This window comes from Podarcis tiliguerta (genome assembly GCF_965153285.1).
Source record: "Podarcis tiliguerta genome assembly, chromosome: 3".
NCBI lineage: Eukaryota > Metazoa > Chordata > Lepidosauria > Squamata > Lacertidae > Podarcis > Podarcis tiliguerta.
Genome location: NC_139536.1, coordinates 102,319,527 through 102,341,223, shown reverse-complemented (window position 1 = coordinate 102,341,223; position 21,697 = coordinate 102,319,527). Strand labels below are relative to the sequence as shown.

At 44.4% G+C, this 21,697-nt stretch overlaps 1 protein-coding gene across 1 annotated transcript in view; it reads left to right on the top strand.

Moving 5' to 3' along the window:
* PCSK2 (proprotein convertase subtilisin/kexin type 2) overlaps window positions 1-21,697 on the top strand; it is a 128,022-nt gene that overhangs the window by 20,350 nt on the left and 85,975 nt on the right. The window contains exon 2 of the mRNA XM_083431657.1: window positions 10,122-10,226. Within this exon, the coding sequence (XP_083287783.1) occupies window positions 10,122-10,226 (105 nt within the window). The remainder of the gene's footprint in view (window positions 1-10,121; window positions 10,227-21,697) is intronic.

Below are 21,697 nucleotides of genomic sequence, written 5' to 3'. Positions count from 1 at the left end.
GCCCTTCTGGGCATCTTTATGACTCCATCCACTGTTTTGTAACAGTGAAGGTAAGTGACTGTAGGTTCTCACCATGGGAGCATTAAGCATGCCCTCTGGAGAGGGTAATATCTTGCATTGTCTTTCTCCCCTTCCTGACTCCCAGGGCCCATCTTTCAAAGGACAGCCAAGGTACGAAACCCTTCAGCATGCTGATGTTTCTTCTGTAGTAATATTAGTATGTGGTATTTGATGTTTCCCTTTTAAACATCCCTTCTCCACATTAAGCAAACCCATCTCTTTCAATGAGATGCTGAGAATTTCCAGAGGGTGCTATTCTGGCTACAGTATTCAAGCACTCTCTTTACAGGATACCCACAGGATGCCTAGGAAAGTGAATTCATCTTGAGCTTTGAGTTGTCAGTGCCCAAACCAGTTTAGGGATGTAGATCAGGAGAATGCTGTGACTCCCATTTCTCACCTTTAGATGGGCCTTCTCTGCAGTGGCTCCCCGTCTGTGGAATGCTCTCCCCAAGGAAGTTTGCCTGGCGCCTTCATTGGACACCTTTAGGTGGCAGGCAAAATCATTCCTTTTTAACCAGGGCTTTGGTTGACCTGATGGACATCCTAAACCCTTTTAAAATGTTGCTCTTTTTTGGGGGGGGTGTTGTTGTTATTGTTCTGATTTTGATTTTATAGATTTTGATTTTATTCTGTGCACCGCCCTGAGACCTCCAGGTATAGGGTGGTATATAAATTCAATAAATAAATAAATAATAAATGAACAACTTCAAGGGCTGGTGTCACGTGATCATGTGTCTGATGAGGGCCCACATCTGAGCAGGAGAGCCACTGGCAGCAGCCCCCTGGACCATGTTCCTTCTCTTCCCATTGCCCGTGTTTGCTTACTCTCTTGCCTCTTGCTCTGGCTTAGGCAACTGCGGCGGTGGGGAGTGATAGTAGTGAATGCTGCTTGTTTGCTGGTGTCAGGCTTTGGGGAATCGGCTTCTTCCCCCACGGCAGTAAATAAGAAGAGATCAAACGAAAGGAAAGTCTTACCAGTTAGATTCTTTAATAATCACAGTGAGAGACAAAGAACCCATCTACCTAGAATGACAGTGCTCCCAATTAAGGCTCACACCCCTTCCGTCCCTATTAATCTACATCACTCCTATGTCTTGTAATCTGAGCTTGTACCCTCTGCGCTTTCTGTTCTGAGCTCTTCTCAATCTTGGGGAGGGCGCTGGAGGAATGCTTTCCAAAGACTATGAATCTGTTAACCCTCTCTCCCCCAGTGTTTCTTCTCCTAGCTGTTCCCCATCCAGTATTTCCCAGCTTCTGCCTTCTGAACCATGCCCCTCTGCAAACCACTGTTCTAAATCTATACTGTCCTCCTGCTCCCGGGGAGATTCAGGAACAGGATCAGGATCAGAGGGAGGGGGTGGCTTCCACCATTCTTCCTCAGTGCAGCTCTCCTCAGCATGGTCCCTAACAGCTGGTTGGCTTTCTGCCTCACAAGTGGGAGCAGTGACAAGGAAGGCAAGGAGTAGCTGGGGGAAATGGGTGGGTTTCTGTCTTGTCCAAGAGTCCTCCAAAACCTGGAGTTGACACAAGCTACTTCTATTGAGGATCAGGCTGGAAAAGTGTGTATGCCATGCGGCATTTGTGCTGTATGATGTTTTTTTCCTATATGCAGAAGCCATCAGCTCATCACTGAGTGAGAAACATCATGCGTGAAGTCATCCAGAGCCTTTCTTATCTCCCTGCTGGGTGCGTTGGAAGGAGGATGCATAACACCAATAAAAAATATCAGTCTCATTTGGGGGAACAGTGAGGATGTCATCTGCTGCTGGAATTATATTTACTTTCGTTATCTAAATAATTAAGCATGTTCCTTGCGCAGCACTGTTGGTAGGGAGCCACTCGGCAGAGGGAATGTGACGGGTGGCATTTCGTTTTTCTCAGGAACCATATGCTGCTGGTGCTAAAAATGGCTCCTTCATATGCTCACACATCTTTCCTCTTCTTATGGCTGGTTACTTTCGCTCTCAGGCATGCGTCACACAAATCTCTAAAATGGGCTAGGGAATGTTTTGCAGCTCGAGGGTCATATTCCTTTGTGTGCAAATTTCAGGGGGCTGCAGGCTCATGGTGAGCAGAGTGAGAGGCGAAAACTTGGTTGGACCAGATGACATTGTGGCTGGAGCAATGGTGGTGGCTGTTATCTTTGTACAGTAGCCAGGGTTGCCGTATTTCAAACAGTGAAAATCCAGGCAGAAAGTTGGCAAAGTTGTTCTTTTTTTGGGGGGGGGGGGTGATGAAGTTTCTAGTTTGGCACAAAATTGCCATTTTGGAGCGATTTTTATGGGAAATCGGCAAAAACGACACTGCCAACATGGGCACCCAGATTTCCCTGGATATTTTCATTGATTTTCGCCCGGACTGCAGCATTACGTATACAGTGGTACCTCAGGTTAAGTACTTAATTCGTTCCGGAGGTCTGTACTTAACCTGAAACCGTTCTTAACCTGAAGCACCATTTTAGCTAATGGGGCCTCCTGCTGCTGCTGCGCCGCCGGAGCACGATTTCTGTTCTCATCCTGAAGCAAAGTACTTAATCCAAGGTAATATTTCTGGGATAGCGGAGTCTGTAACCTGAAGCATATGTAACCTGAAGCGCATGTAACAGTGAGGTAGCACTGCATGTCCAGAAAATTCCGGACCATTTCTGCGAGGAACTCAGGGTTGCATACAAAGTCCTTTTCTTCTCTTTTCTCCCCCCCCCCCCAGCTGTTATGCTTATAAATATCCTGTGAGGTAGCTTAGGCTAAGATGCAGTAAAGTAAAGTGCTCAGGTCAAGTGAATGTCAGGTCTGAATGGGATTTGAACCTGGGTCTGTCTAGTGCTAGTCCAACACTCTAACCAAAACACTGTCCTGTCTCTCACTACAATGGTTGCTCTTTTGGAGCAATGTGACTAGGTAAGTACTGTGGTCTAAACTACAGAGCCTAGGGCTTGCCAATCAGAAGGTCGGTTCGAATCCCCGCGATGGAGTGAGCTCCCATTGTTTGGTCCCAGCTCCTGCCCACCTAGCAGGTCAAAAGCATGTCAAAGTGCAAGTAGATAAATAGGTACCACTCCAGCGGGAAGGTAAACTGCTCTGGTTCACCAGAAGCTGCTTAGTCATGCTGGCCACATGACACAGTAGTTGTCTGCAGACAAACGTTGGCTCCCTCAGCCAGTAAAGTGAGATGAGCGCCGTAACCCCAGGGTCATCCGCAACTGGACCTAATGGTCAGGGATACCTTTACCTTTACCTTACAGCAGCCTGGCTTTGTTAAATGTGCCCCAAAACAACATACCTAGTAACCCTAAATATGTTATTCTTCCTCTGCCATTACCGATTTTTGCTTGTATAACGGATGATGTTCATAATATCAGAATGTATGACTTTTGCAAAGCACCAGCAGTCATCTGTTCTTGCTGCTACCACTGCCTTACATTTTTCATAGTGCTAGCCGAGTGCCAGGCACAAATCTTTCTTCACAGGGGTGAGCAACTTGTTCCATCCATGAAAAACATCTGTGGTACACAAGGATGATGAAATGTAAAGCATTTCCAAGTCCACATTGTTCGTGCCTAAAAATATTTCTCTTCTTCTGCAAAATCCTTGACGTGCTTTAGATGCTGTGACCTTTCTTTCGTGGGCGAATAACAGAACCCACAAAGCTTTGTTCAGCTTTTGCTTCCCGATGTTCTGAGGGATAAATAGCCTGGCAGTTAGCCCTTAAAACCTAAAACATGAAGCAAATGCTGTTCGTTTGATTGGCAGGATTAATTAAGCCATTAACCACTGATCATAAAAAGTGTGGATTTCAATTAGAGCTTAATTGTTGCCATCCTTAGGAAAGAGTAATCAATGCAGCTGAAACTGGGGGAGTCACTCTCAGACAATGTGTATGAATCTTCAGTCTTCTGGTTTTAGGCACCGAAGGAAGCTTTTCAACCTATAAATTGTGTTTAGTTAAAGGAAGTACAAAATATCCGTACAGCAATCAGGCAAGGACGTATGAGTATGCAGAAGCTAAGGGAGGGCCTGAGAAATGAAGGCCGGGCATGCATCTCTCCAACAATCTAGCTGCCAGGGTTGCCACCAGTCAAGAAACCGACAATGGTACAAATAAAAGTCTACGAAGATTTGGATCAGACAAAATCTGTTGGATCAGACTAAAGATCCATTGAATCCAGCTTCCCATCACCCACAGTGGACAGGCAAATACCGTATTTTTCGCTCTATAAGACGCACCAGACCACAAGACGCACCTAGTTTTGGGAGGAGGAAAACAAGGGGAAAAAATGCAGTGAAAGCAGCAGTCCTTCTTGCTGTTCTGGCTTCTGGGATAGCTGTGCAGCCTGTATTCACTCCATAAGACGCACACACATTTCCCCTTACTTTTTAGGAGGGAAAAAGTGAGTCTTATAGAGCAAAAAATACAGTACTTTCAGTCAGCTGTGGTGCAGGCAATAGCCTTTCCTGCTGCTGCCACCAAAATGATTGACATTGAGTGACATTTTGCCTCTGAAACTTAGTGATTATGGTTAATAATAATTTTAAAAATCCACACTTTTGTCTGTTGGCAAGAGGCCTTTTGAGCCACGTAAGCTGATCAGCTGTTTAGCAGAGGGTGCTGGGTTTTGTTTTCTCTGCTACCATCACCCACTGAGAAGCTGATTTGTGACATCACTGACGGTCCGACAGAGGCTATACGAATGCCTTCCTGGCAGCTGCAAAAAAGTCCCATTCACACCATGCATTATACCAATTTAACAGACGCGGCTTCCTCTAAGGAATCCTGGGAGCTATAGTTTGCTGCAAAGTTACAGTTCCCAGCACCCTTGGCAAACTGCAGTTCCCAGGATGCCGTGACTGTTGAAGTAGCCAAAGAGTTCTTTAAATGTAATGTGTGATAAAGCTGAATCAAGACTTCTGTGCCATGTTATTTTTAAGGATTTCTAATCGTGTTGGGCCTTAGCTCTTGGGGGACCTTTGGCCTTCCAGATGTTGCTGAACTACAACTCCCATCAGTCCCAGCAAGCATGGACAATGGCCAGGGATGATGTGAATTGTAGTTTAGTCACATCTGGAGGACTAAAGTTCCCCCACACCTGCTGTAAGGCCATCTGTTTTTAAGAAAATATACAAAAATATAGAGTACTAATATAGAAATGACTAAAGTAATTAGTACCAATTAACTCATTGGTACCATTGCCTAAAGGACGCGGGTGGCGCTGTGGGTTAAACTACAGAGCCTAGGACTTGCCGATCAGAAGGTCAGCGGTTCGAATCCCCACGATGGAGTGAGCTCCCATTACTTGGTCCTTCCTCCTGCCAACCTAGCAGTTCGAAAGCACGTCAAAGTGCAAGTAGATAAATAGGTACCGCTCTGGCAGGAAGATAAATGGCGTTTCTGTGCGCTGCTCTGGTTCACCAGAAGCGGCTTATTCATGCTGGCCACATTGTACGCTGGCTCCCTCGGCCAATAAAGCGAGATGAGTGCCGCAACCCCAGAGTCGGCCACGATTGGACCTAATGGTCAGGGGTCCCTTTACCTTTACCGTTGCCTATTCCTTTCTGAGTATAGCAAGTTGCTACTTTTTGATTATTCAACAGGTTTATTGAAATCAAGCAGCATGAATTACTAACTGAAACTTGTCTTTAGAAATATTGTTGTTGTTGTTGTTGTTTAGTCATTTAGTTGTGTCCGACTCTTCGTGACCCCATGGACCAGAGCATGCCAGGCACTCCTGTCTAATATTACATAAGGCCAAAGAGGAATTTGTAAGTTGCAACAGCTTTTATTTTAGGATTATACCTAGAAGAACAAGACCTTTAAAGAGGAGGATTTCTGTTTTCAAAAGAAATTAGAAGGCCAGTGAAATAGACAGAAATGCTAACTAAAATGGCTTCTGTGGCTTTTCAGACATGCCAGAAAGGTGTGACAATGCATCGTTCAAGGTTAATCGTTTTGTACAATCACAGGCAATCATGTTACACCCTGTCTTCCACTTTTCTCATTGTGCAGAAAAGATCAGAAGTGTTCTGTTAGGAACTAGCCAAATAGGTCACAGTCCTTTTTTATTGTTGTAATTTGAAAGAGGGTAGCACGATAACACCGATAAAAATGGGGTTGAAAATGCAGATGAGTCGCTAACCAGACGGTTATGAATTATTCTGAGCAAGAAATAGCATGGAGACGTGCGGTGCAATTGAAAATGTTCCATAAGAGCAGCTTCAGTGAGGAGGAATATATGTGCCATTTATCTCAGTCTTAGCAGTCTGGCTGAATTGCAGGGTCCCTCGGTAGACAGGGTATTTTTTCAGCAGCCATCTAAATAGCTGAAATCCAAAAGAGACTGGCTTAGAGTGGGTTCATGCAACTGTTTTTCCTAGTACAAGTTGAGAAAGAGAGATCCTGTAAATGCAGAGCAACATTCCTCAACCTGATGCCATCCAGATGTTTTGGACGACAGCTCCCATCATCCCTGAAGATTAGTCCAGGCTTTCTGGGACTGATGGGAACCGAAGCCCAGAACATCTGGAGGTCACAAGGTTGGGGAAGGCTGTCATAGAGCAAAATAACCTTTCTTTTTACAGATAGCCAGTTTCTTTGTTTGTGGGGTGGGGGTGGGGAGATACTAATAGGCTACTATTTCCCCAGTTACATTGTTTAGTGCCAATCTCCACCTCCATGGACCGCTTAAAAGTCACTGAGGGTCTTGGCAGACCTCTTAATGATTTTACTGCCTGTTGCAGCAGTTGTGATGTGCTGTTTTGGTTTTCAATTGCTTCTTTTGTTTCTTATGCTGTATCTGATTGTATCACAATTTGAATTCCATAGAATTAAAACAAAAATATTATGTTACTATGGTTTTTGTTGTATATGTCTTTTGCGGTTGTTATTTGTATCGAAAAAACGATTAAATAAATTAAAACAAAACCAAACCAAAATACAATATAAGAAGTAAAAGAAGGAATGAAAATATAATTAACGGTCAATATTAATATTTAGTGTAGACGCACTGTGGACCACTTGTATGAAGCACATGGATGGCTGGTAGTCTTCAGACGACAGTTGGGGAACCCCCTTGATTCTTGGTAGTGGTGCCTGCCCTGTGGAATGCCCTCTCAAGGCGTTGTGTTGTAAATTGTGCTTTTAATTCTGTTGGGAGCTGCCCAGAGTGGCTGGGGAAACCCAGCCAGATGGATGGGGTATAAATAAATAAATAATAAAAATCATGATAATAAAAACCCAAAGGCGGTACCCAGCTGTCAGGTCATCAGTGTTGAAGTAAGTTTCACCTGCCAGGCTGGCTAATTTCTGTACATGCAATGGGGAGAATGACATCTTGCCCATTGCCTCAGGCTGTAAAATATATTGCGCTTGCCCTGTTCACTAAGAAGAAGATAGTAAAGATTTATTGCATTTCTTATGGCATTTGACTGGATGCTCACGACATTTGACTTTGTTTACAAATATGGACACTGAGCATAGGTGGAAGCACACAGCTTAATTGCTTCCTCACCTTGGAGAGACAGAGAGATTGAGAGATTCTGCATTCCTAGATGCCTTTTTTTTTGAGTTCACATAACTCAAAACTCAACTCTGTCTGTGCCTCTTCCCATCTGAAGGCAACCCTGTATCTGGGATTTTTTTATGTCTAATGTTTTGCCATTTTTTATGTGTTGTAAATCGCCCAGAGTGGCTGGGGAAACCCAGCCAGATGGGGATGGTATAAATAATCAAATTATTTTAAACAATATTGTTGTTGTTGTTGTTATCTCAAACTATTTATTTTTTGTCATTCCTTTCCACAAACACAGACTGTCATTGCGTCATATTTGTGGGCAGCGAGTGAGTGCGAGAGATGGTAATCCAACTACTCTGAGTGGATTTCCTAGATCCTCTATAATAATTTCCTGTAATTCCCCTAACAATAGATATAGCTGGCATATTTTGCCATGTGACTACAGAGGAACTCCAAGCTCTGAAGGGGGCATCCGGAACAGCAGATTTAATTCCACATCTTTCGTGTGAAAATTGGACAGCGCATCTAAGGAACAGCCACCTTTTGTGTGGACTTTTTCCTCGGTCAAACGAATGTTCTCATTCCTGCATGCTAGTCTTGCACAGAGGCAGGGAGAATGCTTGACCTCATCACTCCATCAGTCCCAACTTGGGCTTTAAAAATTGAAATGGGGTGGTGAGGCATTTTCCCAGTTTCTCATTATGGAAAGGTAAAACCCTTGTCAACGCTTCTTTCCATCTGAGGAAATTGTTGAGAGCCACGCTGAATGTCCAGTTTTCACAGGCATCTAGCTGTGTTTTGTGAGCGGAACGAAAAAGTTTTCAGATTTATGTTCAATGCTGGGCAGACCTGGCTCCCAATGATCTGTAACATTCAAGGTGCCCTGTGGGATCCATGTACTATTTTTTTTTTATTATGACAAACAGAGCGGGATAGAGGAGGATTTCATTTCCTTTGGTGGAAAATCAAAACAGCCCATGCCATGCATTTTTCCGTCTATAAGACACCCCCCCGCCGTATAAGATGCCCCCTATTTTTGGAGACTTTAAGAAAATGGGGGGGGGGAGATGGCCCCATTTATAAGACACCCCTAATTTTTTACATTATTTTTTAGGAAGAAAACCTAGTCTTATACACGAAAAAATACGGCATATGTCGACATATTTCTAGCATAGTCAGGAACTAGGCATTCGTTTAAAAGCAAAATTCTAACCGATTTAGACTTTTATGAGCTTTCCTTGCCTTTCTTTAATTTTTAATTTTAGATTGTATGCTCCTCAAGGCAGGGGCGTAACATTTTCTTCTGCATTTGTGAAGCAAAATGTACATGGATGGTATTATATCCATAACCATAATTTGCTGTGGATATGTAGAAGCAGGCTGCTGTTTATGTTGCCACAGCTACACATGCACAAGTGTGATATTCTTGGCCGAAGACTCAATTTGGTCTTAATGATATTAGTTTTATTGCTTCCCCCTCTGGGTTATAATATGTAGGACTCTTTGAGGGATTGAATGCTCTGCTCTGGAAGTAGAGAATGCTTCTCAACCCAAGAGCTTTATTCCCTTCGGGGCGGCGCCTAAACAACCATGGAGCAGACTTTTGTAATATAGCACCCTGTGCAAGGCAAAAGAAATTGGTGCCCCCAAATGGATCTTCTCAATTATGGGTCATCTCAATTTCCCACCTCCTTGGCGCAGTGCCCTGTGTGTAGGAAGCTCCCATACTGCTCTAAATCTGGTGCTGTGCAACCGCATGCCATTTGTGGGTGGGGCCAGAGATAAAAGTGGTAGAACAACAAATGTTAGCTTTGCCTTTGTGCATTAGGCTAGCTTCTGCACATACAGTGGTACCTTGGTTCTCGAATGGCTAAGTTGTCAAGCAAATTGGCTCTCGAATGCTGCAAACCCGGAAGTAAATGTTCTGGTTCATAGCTGTCAACCTTCCCTTTTTTTTGCGGGAAATTCCCTTATTCCAGCGCCGTTTTCTGCTGCTTCCCACTGCTATCCCGGATTGTTAGATATCCCGTAGACTGTCCCCGGGACAGGTGAGGCTGCTGATCCCTTATTTTCAAATCTGAAAGTTGACAGCTATGTTCTGGTTTGCGAATGTTTTTCAGAAGCTGAACATCCGACGCAGTTTCTGCTTGAGTGCAGGAAGCTCCTGCAGCCAATTGGAAGTCGCGCCTTGGTTTTTGAACAGTTTTGGGAGTCGAATGAACTCCCAGAATGGATTAAGTTGGAGAACCAAGGTACCACTGTACTCATAAATTCCTCTTTATTCTCCTCCACCCAGACAACTGGGAAAGAGGCCTGATCAGAATTCAAGGTCAACGTTCCAACCAGGCAAAAACACCCAAGGAGGGTTCAAAGCAGGATCATTGAGGGTCATGGCCTACAGGGAAGTGTGAGGAGCATCCCAAGGACAGATCCCATAGGTCTAAGGTTGCCCAGTCCCATTCGACCCATTGTTTATAGAGACTGTATTATAGATTATCATGTTGGTCAGTAGGAGCGTGTTATCTAATGCTTAACTGTTCAAAATCTTCCCCAGCTACCCTTTGTAGAGGATGGGTACCATTTTTTCCACAATGGGATGTCCAAGGGTCGGAGACGGCGCAGTCTTCAGCACCAGCTTCGCTTAGAAAAAGACCCCAGGGTAAGTTGTCTCTTAATGGTTTTCCATCTTATAGCCACAATTTGAAATCAAATGTTTGACATGTGCTATAAGGCAGTGAAAGATCCCCCTCTGTGCCCAAAGCCTTGATGAGCCACTGCCAATTTGAATGGATGGGTTAGAGTTAGGCAATTGGCCCATCAATATAAGGCAGCTTTACATGAAAAATATGGCATCACTTCCATGTGGAATATCGCCCTACATGTCAAATTCATGAATTATAGGGACATAACTACCTAAATTGTACTACAGCAGCAAGAATGTTCCTTGCCCCAAAGTGGAAAGAAGCAGAAGTCCCAGTAAAGGAAGAATGGATACAAAAACTTATGGAATATGCAGAAATGGCAAAACTTACCGGAAGAATAAGAAATCAAGCTAGTGAACTTTTTATAAAAGAATGGAAATGGTTTATTGAATATTTACAGATAAACTGTAAACAGATAAAAACATTAGCAGGATTAGTGTAAAATATGTACTCATAAACCTGCAGTTTATGAGTACATATTTACAGTAGATAATTAAATGAGCAAATTAAATGAGGTTGGATATGCAGAAGACATTAAAAAACAAATTTAAGAAACCGCAGAAAGCGGGAAGGAAGTCAAATTTTGGAATGTCAAATTGATTGTAAAACTAATGAAATGTATAAATTTGAAAAGTATACATAAAAAACTAAAAAATAATAATTCAGGAAATCTGCTCCACAATCCACAAGAACTTCATCTATGTAAATATCCTCTTTTGTTTATGTCATTGATATCCTTCCTTTCCCTTCAAGGAGCTCAAGGCAACTTTCACGGTTATCTTTTCCTCCATTTTAACCTCACAACAAGCTTGTGAGGATGATTCTGTTGAGAGCTGGCCAGGGGTCATCCACTGAGTTTCATGGCTGAGTGGGGTATTGATCTTGCATCTCTCCAGCCTATCACTGCAACCACTGCACCACATTGGCTCAGACTGTCTTGGTCTAAGAAAGCTGCCCTTTAATTGTGGTCATCTTGGCAGTCTTAAGTAATTATCTCTACAAAGGTTCAAGCTGCGTAATGCTACACAATAACAAGATGATACTCCCTGGTATGCCCATTGTCAGAATGGGTCACTCATAGACAGAATGGTCATTAATGGGTTTGAAATCATTAATAGGATAGTTCAGAGGGTAAGCCAATTGCTACTCCAATTAAACACTTTCCTGTGTATGAATTGTTCCATGAGTCCACCTCATGGATTCAAAATGTGATTCGTGGCAGAATGCTCATGGGTGTGGAAGATCATTGCGTGGACAGGCGGAGTCCCCCATATCCCGGGCAGCCCCTCCCGTCATGTGAAATAACGACTCAAGACAACAAGCTATGGGATTAAATTGGCCACAACTTTATTATATTTCAGATGTGGGTAGACCTTGGCTCAGGCATTGGGCGTTCTCCCTCCCCAGTCCCCAGCTGGGGACCTAGGGAACATCAGGGTTATCCAGTGTGTGTGTGTGTGGAGGGGTGGGCCGGCTCTGGAGAACATATGTTCAAGCAGAGATGGTCGCCCCCGTTACTCCGCCGCATGGGAGAGCAATGACAACCTCTTGGCGTACGGTCAAAGCCTCCCTTCAGAAACCCCTTTAACGAGGAACCCTGGTATCGCCGCTGCAAAGAGGAAGATAGACTAAAGGATTCCGCCCAAGGCCTGATACCGCCAAAGTTGTGACATTTTGCTACGGGAAAGGCAAAACCTGCCAATGCAGGGGAATTCCTTTCTGGCCCTTTAACAGCGACCTTGATGTAGTATGGTCCGCATACCTGTGAAGAAAAGTTAACCTGCAAAATAAGACTTAACTGAGGGTGGGTAGGGTGGGAGAAGCTCTGGAGCCAAGTGAGGATTCCCAGGTAAGATTGTGTGGGCAGGTAGTCCCTCCCCTACCTGGCCTGGTCTCCTTGGCAACACTTCCCCCAGGCGGGATTGGACAACTGACTGAGGTAGGTGGAGACCTCCAGGTATCCCACCTGAGGGAAGGCGAATCCAAGCCTGTGTTGATGGAGCCACTCCAGATCCAGGGGCTGCGTGCGTCCACGCAAAGGGCGCCCCTCGTTTTATGTGGGGAGCGGTCACTATTGTCAAGAGAACTGGGTTTATACTAAAATAGCTTCCATAGAGTACAGTGATACTTCGGGTTACAGACGCTTCAGGTTACAGACTCCGCTAACCCAGAAATAGTAACTCAGGTTAAGAACTTTGCTTCAGGATGAGAACAGAAATCTCGCGGTGGCAGCGGGAGGCCCCATTAGCTAAAGTGGTACCTCGGGTTAAGAACAGTTTCAGGTTAAGAACAGACCTCCAGAATGAATTAAGTTCTTAACCTGAGGTACCACTGTAGATCTGAAGACTCACTTCTCTCTCTTCCTGGGAATGAACATGTGTAAAGCAATTGAGAGTGAATTGTGAAGGGTAGCTCAGCATAGCATTTGTCCCTTAAAGAATCTCCCAAACAGGAGTCACTGATTCTATTTTCACATACCCGTTTTTCTTTCGTAACAATTTACTGTTTCATTATCACTTGGTCATCTGTTTAAAGATTTGATTGGAGCACAATTAAATTAATTAATTCCAGAAAAAGGAGAGCCACTAGTAAAACAAAATATTCTCACGTATGGTTATTTATGTTAGGTCATTCAACATCTAGAGCTGATCTTTATTAGATAGGTTCTGATGTCTGCAGCTTGGTCTGCATATATTCGCACAGATTAGTTAGCTCCTTTGAATTGTATAATTTGAACAATCATAAAATTGTAGAGTTGAAAGGGACCACAAGGATCATCTAATCAACCCCCTGCAATGGCAGAATCTTTTGCCCAACAGGGAGCTTGAACCCACAACCATGAGATTTTTAATCTCCTCTAACCAACCGCTCTACCAGCCTAAGCCCCTGGCAGTCAATTAAATTCATTAATTCCAGATAAAGGAAAGGCACAGATAAATTGGCTTAAATGCAGGTATGCTTGATAGCAACTGGGCATGTTTTAATGAAGCCTGCATCCTTTCTCAAGAACATATGCAATTTCAAGATTGAAAAATAAATATAAAATTGTACCAGGGTTTTTTTTTTTTTACCCCTCTTCAGAGACAGACTGAAATATCTCTGAGGAGGTCAGGGATATAATAGCTGGAAGAGTGACTTTGTCGGATCTCTGTGAGTTTGAGACATAGAAATTTTTCTCTTGCATTTCTTCCAACACAATTACGTGGAGAAGAAGAAAGCATAAAATAAATGATGCGTACAGAGAAAAGGTCCGTAGGGCCAAGATGGAACTGGATTCATAATTTACACATGATACTTCCATGGGAAGAAAAAGAAGCTAATAATCAGTGCCGAAGCTGAAACAGGGAATAAATGAAGGCTAGAAAGTTACACTATTGCACTTCTTCAGCAGCGAAGCACAGTGAGACCCAGCCTGCATAGCACTGATTTATACAGCTTTAATATTGGACTAGACAGGAGAAGATAATTCTATTCCTTTTACAATAACCAAAAGCCATTATTGGAGACGAAGAGCTAAATATCACCTGGCATTTCTATTCCTGTGAGGAGTTAGAGAAAATGAAAATACAACAAAATACACAAAGAACCACCAGCTTCCGTAGAGGATTCTTAACAAGAGTGGTTTTCTGTTGCTCCCGGCCATTTGATCCTGTATGCTACAAGATCAATTGTTCATTTTCTTCCTTGGCTTGTCCATTACTGGTGTGCCCCCTCCTGTGCCTTTTCTCCAAATTTCTTTTCCAGGAAACCCACAATGACCCGGCTGCTCTGCCTGAAAATGTATCATAACTAAAAAGCTACAGTTCCAAAGACCTCCTCTTGCCCAATGGATCTTGAAGGAGCTATGTGGCCCAGAGTGCATCTAATGTCTCTAGGGCTGGGGGAGAAATAATAATAATAATAATATTTTTTTATATCCCTCCCTCCCCAGCCAAAGCTGGGCTCAGAGCGGCTAACAACAGTAAAATGATAAAACATTCTAAAATCATTTCATTATGAAATTAATTCAAATCAGATTAATGACAACCATTGGGCTAGAGTTCTGTGAGGGTTACCAAAGGAGGGATTCAGGCTGTGCCCTGGCCAAAGGCCGGGTGGAACAGCTCTGTCCTGCAGGCCCTGCGGAAAGATGTCAAGTCCCGCAGGGCCCTAGTCTCTTGTGACAGAGTGTTCCACCAGATCGGCGCCACAGCCGAAAAAGCCCTGGCTCTGGTTGAGGCCAGCCTAACTTCTCTGTGGCCTGGGACCTCCAATATATTTTCGTTTGAAGACCGTAAGTTCCTTTGTGGGACATATAAGGAGAGACGGTCCCAGATTGCATTGGGAGGTGAACCTACCATGCTCTCACATTTGGAAACAACGCAAGAACTCAAACACAGTCAATCCTTTGAAATTAGGACTTTGAACGAATTTTGCAATGCCGTTCTCCAGCTGGGTTGTGTGTCCAAAAACACAGAAACTGGGGCGAGGTGCAGCACTGGATTTAGGGCAGTGTGAGTGCAAAATTTAGAAGATCCACACTTGAGAAGATCCATTTGGGGGTGCCAAATTTGGCCTTGCACAGGGCACCCTATGACAAAGGTTTACTAAAGTCCCCTCCTGAAGGCGTGCATTAAAAAAATGCATACACTCATGAAAATTATAAGCAAAGATGAATAGTAAGGAAAGTTGCCAAAATGTGTATATCAGGCCAAAGTTGCATACAGATGTTTATATTAGGGGAAATTTGCAGTAAAACGCTGGTGGATATTCATAAGAACTTTTTTAAAAAACCAAACCAAACAAAAACAAATTTCCAACTAAGCTGCCCATGGATTTCCTTTAAGAGTTTCCTCAGGAGAGTTTCCCTCTCATTAGCTGCTTCCACAGAGCCCTCAAGCTGCTATTAAAACTGGGTTTTAAAACTGGTGTGGGTTAGGGCATCAATCTTGTATGCACCATTACCTGGGGAAAAGTTTCACTGAATTCAGTAGGACTCATTTTTTTAGTGGCCCTGTATAGGATTGTGCTATCCCCGAGTCAAGGCAAAAGATAGTCAAATTTAGCAATCTTTTGGGTGCTAGCAATCTGTTGGAGCTAACAGATTGTCACAGTTTAACTAGCAGTCAACAGCTAAACACACAGTAGATTTCATTTTGCCTCTGCATATTGTGCTCCAAAATTATTCTATATTTATTTGCTTATTTATTGAATTGATATCCTACGCTGCATCCTGAATGAGTCCAGGGCAATGGATGTTCATGAAGCATATCCCTGTGAAGAACATGATGCTTAGATTAGTAGAATTCTAAAGCAAAATTTCTGCAGTTATGTTAGGTCATTCAAGATCCCGAGTTGATTTTTATTGCATAAATTCTGACGCCTGCAGCTTCGTCTGCATACGTTCTCACAGATTAGTTCTCTCATTTGAATTGTATAATTTTAACAATTGCAGAGTTGGAAGGGGCCACAATCTTTTGCCCAACATGGGGCTTGAACTTACGGCCCTGAGATTAAGAGTCCCATGTTCTACCAACTGAGCTATTCCAGCCTAAGCCCCTGGCGGTCTCTGTGTTAAAAATATAGCAATCATCCACTTAAAGTTGTTTCATGCATGGCACAAGGTCTGCTTGCCCAATGGGGCATCTCCCCCCATTCCACACCCCCTAAATCTTCTCAGGGAAACCCCACAACAGAGGGGGGAAAGTTCTGTTATGCAAATAGATCTTATTCTTAGGCACTTACTCCATTTAGGACTACACTGAATTCCATCCTTCAGTTTTCCTTGTGAGTAGCATATTAGAAGGACCAGTAAGAGTGACATTTGTGTGTGTGTGTGTGTGTGTGTGTGTGTGAGAGAGAGAGAGAGAGAGAGAGAGAGAGCGAGAGAGAGAGAGAATTCAGAATCTGTCTTCTGCTAAATGAATTGGAATATAATTCAAACAGTTGTAGAAACAATAGTTAGCAGGCTGATCTTGCGTGTGTATGAAGCATCCATAGGGGAATAACCAGGGTATACAAATAGCAAGTTTGGATTATTAAGCTAAAGAATTCCAGTAACAAGAGCCCTTCTTGTCATTTTCTTATTTTTCAGTGCTTTGAGATCTTTAAAGTGACTCAGCATAAACTCCCTCCAATAGGAAAGGAGCTACAATTTGATTGCATAGAGATGTTTTTGCCCAAATAACCCTCCACCCGTACTTAAGTGTAAAATGGAAAAAAAACCACTGTTTTTTAATACACACTCTTTGAGCTAGGATGGCTCGGAAACAGTCTCCTGCTGAGGCACGCTCCGTTTTGTATTGTTACATGATTGCAGTGCGTACACAAAAGTTAACAATGTGCAAATGTGTTTAAAATTGCTTTTTTATGATGTTGTGGTGTGTGTGGATGGAAAACACAATCTTCCCGGAAATAGCTGAGAAGTGAATGTCAATTTGAAAGACCTTCGGAACCTAGGAGTCTGCCTCGTGCCAAGTTCAGACCATTCATTATAGACACAATGGCTGGCGGTGGTTTTTCAGGGGTTCAGAACCATCTGGAGATGCTGAGGACTGAACCAGGGACCTTCTGCATGCAAAGCAGACGCTCTGCCACTGAACTATGATCCTGCTTTGTGCCTCACAGAAGATCGTTCTCTTTTTAGTAAGCTGAAGTCAGTGTTTTCATAAACAGCTTTCCCATTCCTCCTTGTTGTTGTTTAGTCGTTTAGTTGTGTCTGACTCTTCGTGACCCCATGGACCAGAGCACGCCAGGCACTCCTGTCTTCCACTGCCTCCCGCAGTTTGGTCAAACTCATGCTGGTAGCTTCGAGAACACTATCCAACCATCTCGTCCTCTGTCGTCCCCTTCTCCTTGTGCCCTCCATCTTTCCCAAAATCAGGGTCTTTTCCAGGGAATCTTCCCTTCTCATGAGGTGGCCAAAGTATTGGAGCCTCAGCTTCAGGATCTGCTCTTCCAGTGAGCACTCAGGGCTGATTACCTACAGAATGGATAGGTTTGATCTTCTTGAAGTCCATGGGACTCTCAAGAGTCTCCTCCAGCACCAGAATTCAAAAGCATCAATTCTATGGCGATCAGCCTTCTTTATGGTCCAGCTGTCACTTCCATACATCACTACTGCGAAAACCATAGCTTTAACTATACAGACCTTTGTTGGCAAGGTGATGTCTCTGCTTTTTAAGATGCTGTCTAGGTTTGTCATTGCTTTTCTCCCAAGAAGCAGGCGTCTTTTAATTTTGTGGCTGCTGTCACCATCTGCAGTGTTCATGGAGCCCAAGAAAGTAAAATCTCTCACTGCCTCCATTTCTTCCCCTTCTATTGGCCAGGAGGTGATAGGACCAGTGGCCATGATCTTCGTTTTTTTGATATTGAGCTTCAGACCATATTTTGCGCTCTCCTCTTTCACTCTCATTAAAAGGTTCTTTAATTCTTCCTACTTTCTGCCATCAATGTTGTGTCATCTGCATATCTGAGGTTGCTGATATTTCTTCCGGCAATCTTAATTCCGGCTAGGGATTCATCCAGCCCAGCCTTTCGCACGATGAATTCTGCATATAAGTTAAATAAGCAGGGAGACAATATACAGCCTTGTTGTACTCCTTTCCCAATTTTGAACCAATCAGTTGTTCCATATCCAGTTCTAACCGTAGCTTCTTGTCCCTCATAGAGATTTCTCAGGAGACAGATTTCTCCTAGCCATAGGCAAAGAAAGAGTCTTATGCCGACATTCCGCATGTGTGTGCAGATGAAAGCCCGCATCTGTGCGCATGTGTTGGGATTGTGTCTGTCGACTTCCACATTGGAAATTCACCACTTCAGGAGATGATCCATGCAAAACATCCCAATACCATAGCTGTCACCTTTTCCCTTTTCTTGCGAGGAATTCTATTCGGAATAAGGGAATTTCCCTTAAAAAAAGGGGAAAGTTGACAGCTATGCCCAATATGCATTGGCTCAGCACATGCAATCTGCAACGTTGACTTTTCCGCTTTTCAGTTCACATGAATCTATGTGCATTTTGGGAGGTATAAGTCTAGTTCCGTGTGCTGCTCTGGTTCGCCAGCTTAGTCATGCTGGCCACATGACCCGGAAGCTGTATGCCGGCTCCCTCGGCCAATAAAGCGAGATGAGCGCCGCAACCCCAGAGTCATCCGTGACTGGACTTAATGGTCAGGGGTCCCTTTACCTTCTGTCTAGTTCAGGTATGGACTGATCAATCTATTGACAACTTATGTGCATCAATCTGCAAAGGTAAAAGTTAAAGGACCCTTAAATATTTAAGTCCAGTCAAAGGCAACTATGGGGTTGCGGTGCTCATCTTGCTTTCAGGCTGAGGGAGCCGGCGTTTGTCCACAGACAGCTTTCTGTGTCACGTGGCCAGCATGATTAAACCGCTTCTGGCGCAATGAGAGACCGTAATGGAAACCAGAGCGCATGGAAACACCGTTTACCTTCCCGCCACAGTGGTACCTATTTATCTACTTGTACTGGTGTGCTTTCAAACGCTAGGTTGGCAGGAGCTGGGACAGAGCAACAGGAACTCACCCTGTCACGGGGATTTGAACTGCCAACCTTCTGATCGGCAAGCCCAAGAGGCTTAGTGGTTTAGACCACAGCGCCACCCGCATCTCCCCCCCCCCCCAAAAAAAACACAGATGAAAATTCATGCTATATTTAATGCTTTTAAAATACAAAATATGCATTTATGCATGCGTTTTACCAAGAAAGATTTCTACCCATTTTATCCTAAAATGCACAGGTTTGTACAGTGGACGCTCGGGTGGCGAATGTGATCTGTGCGGGAGGCACAGATTGAGATTTGGCACTTCTGCACCAAATACAGCCATACTTTGCTAGTCCCGTGGGTTACCCGATAGGCAAGGTCCAAGTCTGGTCCGTGGTCAAAGGTGCAACATGGAGGCAGTCCGTAGTAGCTGAAGCTGGGTGCAGGGCAGGGAGTCAGGTGAAGTCAGGACAGGCTTGCAAGCAGGGAGCCAGGGCAGGTCAGGAGCTCAGGCAGGAAAGCAGGACAGGGTTCAGGCAGGAACTAGCAACCAACCATGTTGCTCCCGCAACTTGGGACTGGGGCTGGCCGGCTTTTATCTGCCCCAAGGCATAGGGCGGCCCCAATCCTCCGGTGACTCGCCTCTCCTGGCCTGGAGGTGGCACTCCTCCTGCGGGAACTTAGTTCCCTCCACCTCTCTGCCCTGAGCCTCTGCAGCTCAGGAGAGGCTGGAGGGTTACCGGACCCAGAGGCAACCTCAGCTTCCTCCGACGGGGCTGAGAGTGGAGCACCTGCAGGCAATGGGTCCACCTTCACCTCAGGAGCCAGAGCAGACTCACCTGATGCCTGCACCTGAGGATCCAGCACAGGTGAGGACCCTTCAGGCTCAAGCCCCAGCCCCGGCTCAGCTGGTTCTGGAGGCGGGGACTCCTGTGCAGGCTGGGTTCCCTCAGGTTCAGCATCTGAGTCCGAATCCCAGGCCATCACACATACTTAGCAAAAAATTGCTGCTTCCCCGGATCATTAGTTTTATTTATCCCCCCCCCCCCATGTCAAGGTATTGTTTTGTTTTTGTAATTTAAATGGTACATTTTGGGAATGAGGTCTGAACTATAACCAAAGACAGATCTCGCTAGGATGGCTCAACTCACAGTGATCACAGGCAGGCGTGACTTGGAGCTCATTTCCACCTAGTGCTGAATAGCGGCACAAACTGTACACTGGGGCAATCCTAAAAAGAGAGAATTAAGCAGTAAAGTAATTGAAATCAATATTGAATAAGGGTGTGGGAGCCAAGCTATGTGCTGAACAGTCTTGCTTGCCTATAGATCACAAGCCTTGTGCTGTGGTATAACGTTTACTGCTAGCCTACTGATCAAATCAAAACTTGTTTCGTTGTCATATTTGTTATGTCGACAGTGCACAATGTGTTCAGAGGGAAAGGTGTGTCATTTTGCTGCCACTGGAGTGCAGTGTATCTGAGCTTCCATTTCTGTGGTGTTTTGTTTATTTCCCCCTTTCTCTTAGGTACCTTTTCTGTTAGCAACATGTTCCATTTGTAGTCTTAAAGAACTGCGGTTCGAGCCCTTATTGCCCAATTTCCCTCTGCAATTAGCATTTATTTTCCCCACAGAGCTCAGGGCGATGGTGGCCTGCTTGCGACGTTTTTGGAAAGTCGGGTTCTCGACGTGTAGAAAGTAGAAATTCCTCCACAGTTGCAACGCATTGGGTCTGTTATGAAATGTACTTGTCAGAAAGGAAAGGGATATGAGCTCCAGGAGTATACTTTGGTAATATAGTGCCCTGTGCAAAGCCAAAATTTGACACCCCCAGCCCTTGAGGTTCCCCACCCCCAAAGCTGGGTAAGAGAGGCATGGGCTTTGGGAAGGAGATGTGAGGTTCTGGCAGGGTCCTTCCTCTAGAGCAGTGTTTCTCAAGCTGTGGGTCCCCAGATGTTGTTGGACTACAACTCCCATCATCCCTGACCACTGGTCATGCTGGCTAGGAATGATGGGAGTTGTAGTCCAACAACATCTAGAGACCCACAGCTTGAGAAACACTGCTCTAGAGCATGGGTAGGCAAACTAAGGCCTGGGGGCCAGATCCGACCCAATCACCTTCTAAATCTGGCCCATGGACGGCCCGGGAATCAGCGTGTTTTTACATGAGTATAATATGTCCTTTTATTTAAAATGCATCTCTGGGTTATTTGTGGAGCTTGCCTGGTGTTTTTACTGTTGAACTGTCTCTTTAAATCTAAAGGTTCATCATTGTTTCACCCAATGTGTATACCTTTAAGGGGCCAGAGCAAGGGCCAGAGCAGACTAACGAGAGCCAGCTTTGCAGCTGTGGGGCATAGCAGGTGCTGCTGAGTTGCATTGATTAAGCTGTGTTGGGAATTGGCTGCAGTATATAAGGAGCAGCACCTAGCTCTGCCACTCACCCTGGGGGATGGGTTGGTAGATGGGTCGTGTTTGTTTGTAGATGTATAAGGAGTTTTTGTTTTTCTTATTAAAACCTTGTTTAAGTTATTTTTGAGTCCCTTCTTTTTCTAATGCATGGTCTCCCCAGCAAGCTCTCTGCAGCGTTACTACACTGCGAAAAGCCAACATTTACATGAGTAGAATGTATGCTTTTATTTAAAATGCACCTCTGGGTTATTTGTGGGGCATAGGAATTCATTCTTTTTTCTTCTCTTTTTCAAAATATAGTCCGGCCCCCCACAAGGTCTGAGGGAAAGTGGGACACCCCCTGCTGAAAACGTTTGCTGACCCCTGCCCTAGAGCTTGCATAAGAGCTGTTGCTTCAGCTGGAGGCTCCACCCCTTCCTGGTTCTCAATTAGGCCCTATCTGAGCAGGTGTTCCCAGGTGCTTCTCCTTTTTCCTGAATAGTCCCACAAGTAGCTAGCCGGACATTTTGGCAGTTGCTCTAAAGTTCCTGCC